A 5,000-nucleotide genomic window follows, 5' to 3' on the forward strand; every position below is an offset into this window, starting at 1 on the left:
GACAAAGTTCTTGTTGATCCACAGCTCATTATGGAGATACTGCTAGAAACAGACCACTTTGAGCTGTTTGAGGAGATAGCAGAATCATGTGATCCTTCTCTAGTGAATGCTGTACTCGCTTCATTCTTCCGGGGTATATTTGATGAAGATCTTCTGTCACATGTTTCAGAATCTACTGGAAGAATCTCAATTTCCTGGTTCTCCTTCAGTGACTGACTTCTTGTTCTTCTTCCTGCTCCAAAAAAATATGTTTCAAATAAATCCATATTTACTTATGTATAAAATAATCACTACCAATTATGACACTATACCAAAGTTGTAATGACCTTTATCACTTACCAGGTTTATCTATTTCTCTTGTTATTGCTGACACTGTTCCTCCTACTACTGCTTTCCTCCTGCCTCTCCTCATCTTTACATATTCTGTGACATAAAAAACACCTTCAAAACAAAATACAAAATAATTATAAATACATACAAAAAAATGATAAAAATCTGATACAAAATTATATTTCTGACACAATAATTTAGCTTATTATTATACAAGAGCTATCTAAAGACTGTGGACACCTTGAAGGCTTTAATGGTATATTCAGTGCTACTGGAGAGTATATCTCTTTTTCAACACAATCTGAATTCCTAAATATATGTCTAAAGGACAGCAACCCCCATTTCATATTTCAAAAATTCTTAATGCAAATCTAACTTTTATATTTTCATCTATACACTTCTCCTACAGTTACAATACTGCTGTTGCTGTATACTATTAATTTTTAATACTTTACTGAGCATAGACCTACCTACTGTGGTAATGACAGTACACCCGAGATATTGTGGGATGAAAAGCATTAGGAAAGCTATTATAGATCTAAAAACAACAAAAATATAAATAATGGCTATTACTGAACTAAGAAGTAATTGTTTTATAGTTGTGTGATTAGTTGTATGGCCTCAGGGCATATATGTTCATTAATGTGTCTGATGATAGTGTTTTTTGTTTACAAGATATTACAAATACTTTTTTCTTGTTTCTTTCCTGTAAAGTCTGATATACTTCATGCTCTCTATAACTGTCTGGTCCAATGTCATTGCTATAAAAAGTTTGCCCATTCAACTGGATACTACAGAATGAATATATACACCTTGGTAATTGTTAAAAACAAGACCACATCAAAACAAACACACCCCCATATACATTCTGCCAAGACCAAGCTTAAATGCTGAGGTCTACAAACTCTATCTAGACAGAATATACACCATACCCTCTGCTATAATGCTGTGAACTTGGCATTTATCTAATTCTGACTGATTACATTACTGGACATCATTAATCAGTGACTGGTCTGTGTTCCCACTTTCATCACTGGAAAAGCAGTACAGGTTCTTCACAAGACAAATGCACAAGACCTTGATGAGCAAAGGATGTAAGCAAGGTGCAAGCAACTAAGCTTTCTGGTGGTCATTAGGTAATGTGTTCGACCTAAAAGTAACACTGACAATCAATGATTTTCTAAAAAAAGTCAGCAATTAGCTGCTTGAAGTTTTCAGCAAATTCAGCATTCCTTTTGCTGTCAGAAATCTTAATAAATTTAGCATCTGAGCTATATTCTACATTTGTAAAATTCCTGAGGATATTTCTTTTGGGGGCTGTGTCTAAGGGAAAAATACAGTATTAGTAAAATATGCAGGTAGACTGTCTGAATGAGAACTAACTACAAATGCTCCCATTAATCCTTATGTTCTGCTATTGCAAATTTTCACTATCATGTGCAAATGTGTACCAATTAGGTGCAATAGCAGTGGGTTCAGTGTACAGTACATGGAGGTTTGTTGGCCTTTGCCCAAGCACCCTAAAGAACAGAGGCCAAAGTACTCCTTGTCACTGGAGGAGTATTAGTCATCTTAAAATGCAGATCAATCTATATGGCAGCGAGTGTCATCCAGGATACTGTATACAATTTTGCACTGACAGCGGAAACTCTATCATGAGCATTAGATATGATATATAATTATCCAAGTACTTAAATTGATAATTAGTAATTCTTTACAGTACATAACCACTTGCCAGTGATTAAGTCTTTAACCAACAATCTAAGTTGCCGTGACTGGGCATGCCCTTCAGACACTGCCTAAGGGGAGGGTTGATGGGGAAACATTGTTTTCACCTTGGTATGAATGATAAGATAGAGCTGAACCTTTGGAGCCCTGAATTAGGCTCTGATCATAACTTTGCAAGATTTTTTTTTAATTTGTGTTGTTATTTGTGTACCAATTTATTCTTGTACCAACGACAGCAACTTTTTGTCCTCTACAAGAATATCATCATCAATTTGAAGCCACACCCAATCACAATGGCCTTACTAAACTGCGCAGCATCTGTCATGATGTATTTTCTTCATCTCTGACAATATTCTTGGCATGCATTTCATTATTTCATATATCAAGAAATGTGTTTTTTTTTACACCAGATTATTATGCATTGTATAACATTCTTATTGTCAATTTATGAAGGAAATACCATAAACAAAGAGCATCTTATCTTTTGTTGGTCTATCAATTACAATCAAAATTTACTTTGCACCATATGGCATTTTGAAACTGAAACTATACCTACAGACCTATTCTCTGAAGGATATTATGGCATCCATGCTTTATTTCACCACTGCTCGTGCAAGCCTTTCTCTGATCATACCTATTCTTAACAACAGATTTTAGTTATTTCTTTAGCTATAAATGATGGAACCTCTTGACTGGCAACCATTCCAGTCCTGTACAAAAACACTGCTAATTAATCAATAATTTAAAATCTTTGCCCTTTCTAAAATTGGTTTATATAGGACCTCAAACAATGGACAAAACTAGTGGCCATAAACAACAAACAATATATAAGCATAAGGTATAAAACATAATCTGCAGAAAGTATAAAACGGGCCATAATCACAAATACAATTCCAAAAATCTATGTTTACAAGATTAGGCCTGGCAGTGTTCGTATTCCTGCAAATTCAAACAACCTTCCACCATTATCTATTCTGGTGAGATAGAGCTTGCTAACCATGCTGCACTCCATCCCCAAATAACATCTTGCCAAATATGCCTTCCCTCATGGAGGTGTACTTGCACCAGAGCGCAGAGTGTGGAGACCACGGCTTTTCTCTAAGCAGTCTGTTAATGTTCAGAACAGGACCCCAAGAAGCAATACTCTGAAAAAAGCCAACAAAACTTAACAAAAGTTAACATACATTCTGCAAGAGAACTTCTAAACTTATTCCCTATGACAGCTTTATCTAGCAAAAATACACAGTATAGTTTCAGTTTCACGGAGACGAAATGCCTGTAATGGATAGAAAGACAAAATAATATAAAAGTTGTGCAGTAGACAATAGTTTGGTGTGCATTTACACAAAAATTTAATGACATTACCATAGAGTAAGGGAAAACCTACATACACTGATACAAGTAATAAACTGCCGAGGCCACATATGCCGTGCAGAGAGTAAGTCCACGGCAATTGAGCTGGAGTCTGGGGATGTAGCCCCAGTAGGGAAATATGGCAATCAGGCTGGGCTCTGGAGGTGAAGCCTGGGCTTTGAAGGTTTTGGGTTCATACGGCAATGGATTCCCAGGAGTGGCTGGCGTAAGAGGGACTTAGTCTCAGAGGGGTACAGTCACTTCGTAAACAGGTATCGATTCTTTCATCTACATCATATGCATTGGAAAACAGCAAAAGAGTAACACATATTACAATGTATATAACTGAAACAAGGAATAGCTGCAAGGTTGGACGGCTGCACGAAACTAAAAAAATTCCCAAATACACTTGACAGGATGTTTGTCTTTGCCAGAACACAAAGCATAAAGAGGCACTCAAACCACATAACCATTATTGTTAAAAACTACGAAGTATTGTGGCCATACCTTTAATTTTTGCAAAATGAATTTATTGTTAGTGGTGCTGTTGTTTTACGTTTTTTGTTTTTGTTTTTGTTTTTTTGTTTTTTGTTATTGCCTTGGCTTTCCTGTATTTCATTATCTGTGCGTCTAAGGTTTTGAGAATAATTTCCTCCTATGATCCATCATTGTTTTCATGCCTTGGAACCTGACAGGGGTTGTGAAATTCTTTATTTCAGAACAGAATAACACTTCCATATCGCATCCAGTTGCCTCCATATGCCTCCACTTCAGAAAAGCGCAAATCGATTCCACTAAACCTACTGCCACATTTGAGATTCCACATGATTCAGCATGACCCTGATTCTCGACCCTGGCATCCTGCCTGTGGAATTATCTCGTGACAGCAGCATGGGGCAGCAAACTCACATGAAACGAGGGCTGGCGGGAGGGCCGAAGGGGAGGCTTGCATGACCTGCGCGGCTCCGGCGGGACACTCCAGCTTTCCGAGTCACTGACTTTGCTGTCTTCTCATGCTCTAACTCTTTCAGGAAGGAATAGCTCTTTAATCCTCTGGCGGTCTTCGCATCACCTTTAATTTCTGTGTCAAGAGATATGAGAATTTCTCTCGCCACTGGCCGATGGCATTTGCCGTTTCCCTGAAGAGATGTCGGCGGCGCACGTCGAGGGCGACCTTTGTTTTCCTCCAGAGTTGACCAAGAATAGAAATATATATTCTCGACAGGGAAACACTGCACGTTGTTACGCCTGTGCTGATAAAATATGACAATTTTTATCTATTTTGAAATTCGAGTCACTATCTTTCCGGGAGATTATTTGAAATTTGCGCCACGGGCGGAAGACATCTGCGCTCCGTCGCTCTCCGCTCGAGGCGCTTCTTGCGGCAGCGGAGTCACGGCGTGGCAGCGGAGGGTGCGGCCCTTGGCGTCCAAAATGACGAGGCCTGCTACTTATATACAATAGTGACAGTAATATGTCCTCACAACCGTACACATACATATATAAATGTATAGATGTGTATATACATACATACGCGCGCGCATGCGTGTGCGTGTGTGTGTGTGTGTGTGTGTGTGTGTGTGTGTGTG

The 5,000-nt window shown here is 38.3% G+C and overlaps 1 protein-coding gene across 8 annotated transcripts in view; it reads right to left on the reverse strand.

The window, feature by feature from the left end:
* Nucleotides 1–4,806, reverse strand: part of LOC125031834 — a 10,592-nt gene extending 5,786 nt beyond the window's left edge. Inside the window, exons 1-5 of one of the 8 annotated variants that reach the window (XR_007115520.1) lie at nucleotides 4,321–4,804; nucleotides 3,450–3,632; nucleotides 3,056–3,203; nucleotides 340–423; nucleotides 1–232 (exon numbers count right to left, since the gene is read on the reverse strand). The exon at nucleotides 1–232 is cut by the window's left edge and continues 334 nt beyond it. Coding sequence is in view for 7 of the 8 variants with exons in the window: in XM_047622799.1 (XP_047478755.1) it covers nucleotides 1–232; nucleotides 340–423; nucleotides 3,056–3,203; nucleotides 3,450–3,482 (497 nt within the window). In the remaining variant the exon portion in view is untranslated. Of the gene's footprint in view, nucleotides 233–339; nucleotides 424–3,055; nucleotides 3,204–3,445; nucleotides 3,633–4,215; nucleotides 4,253–4,320 lie in introns of those variants that run through there. The other 7 variants (XM_047622799.1, XM_047622801.1, XM_047622800.1 and 4 more) reach the window with 7 other exon arrangements.
* Between the last annotated feature and the right edge of the window lie 194 nt (nucleotides 4,807–5,000).

Source organism: Penaeus chinensis, chromosome 13 (assembly GCF_019202785.1).
Source record: "Penaeus chinensis breed Huanghai No. 1 chromosome 13, ASM1920278v2, whole genome shotgun sequence".
Classification (NCBI taxonomy): domain Eukaryota; kingdom Metazoa; phylum Arthropoda; class Malacostraca; order Decapoda; family Penaeidae; genus Penaeus; species Penaeus chinensis.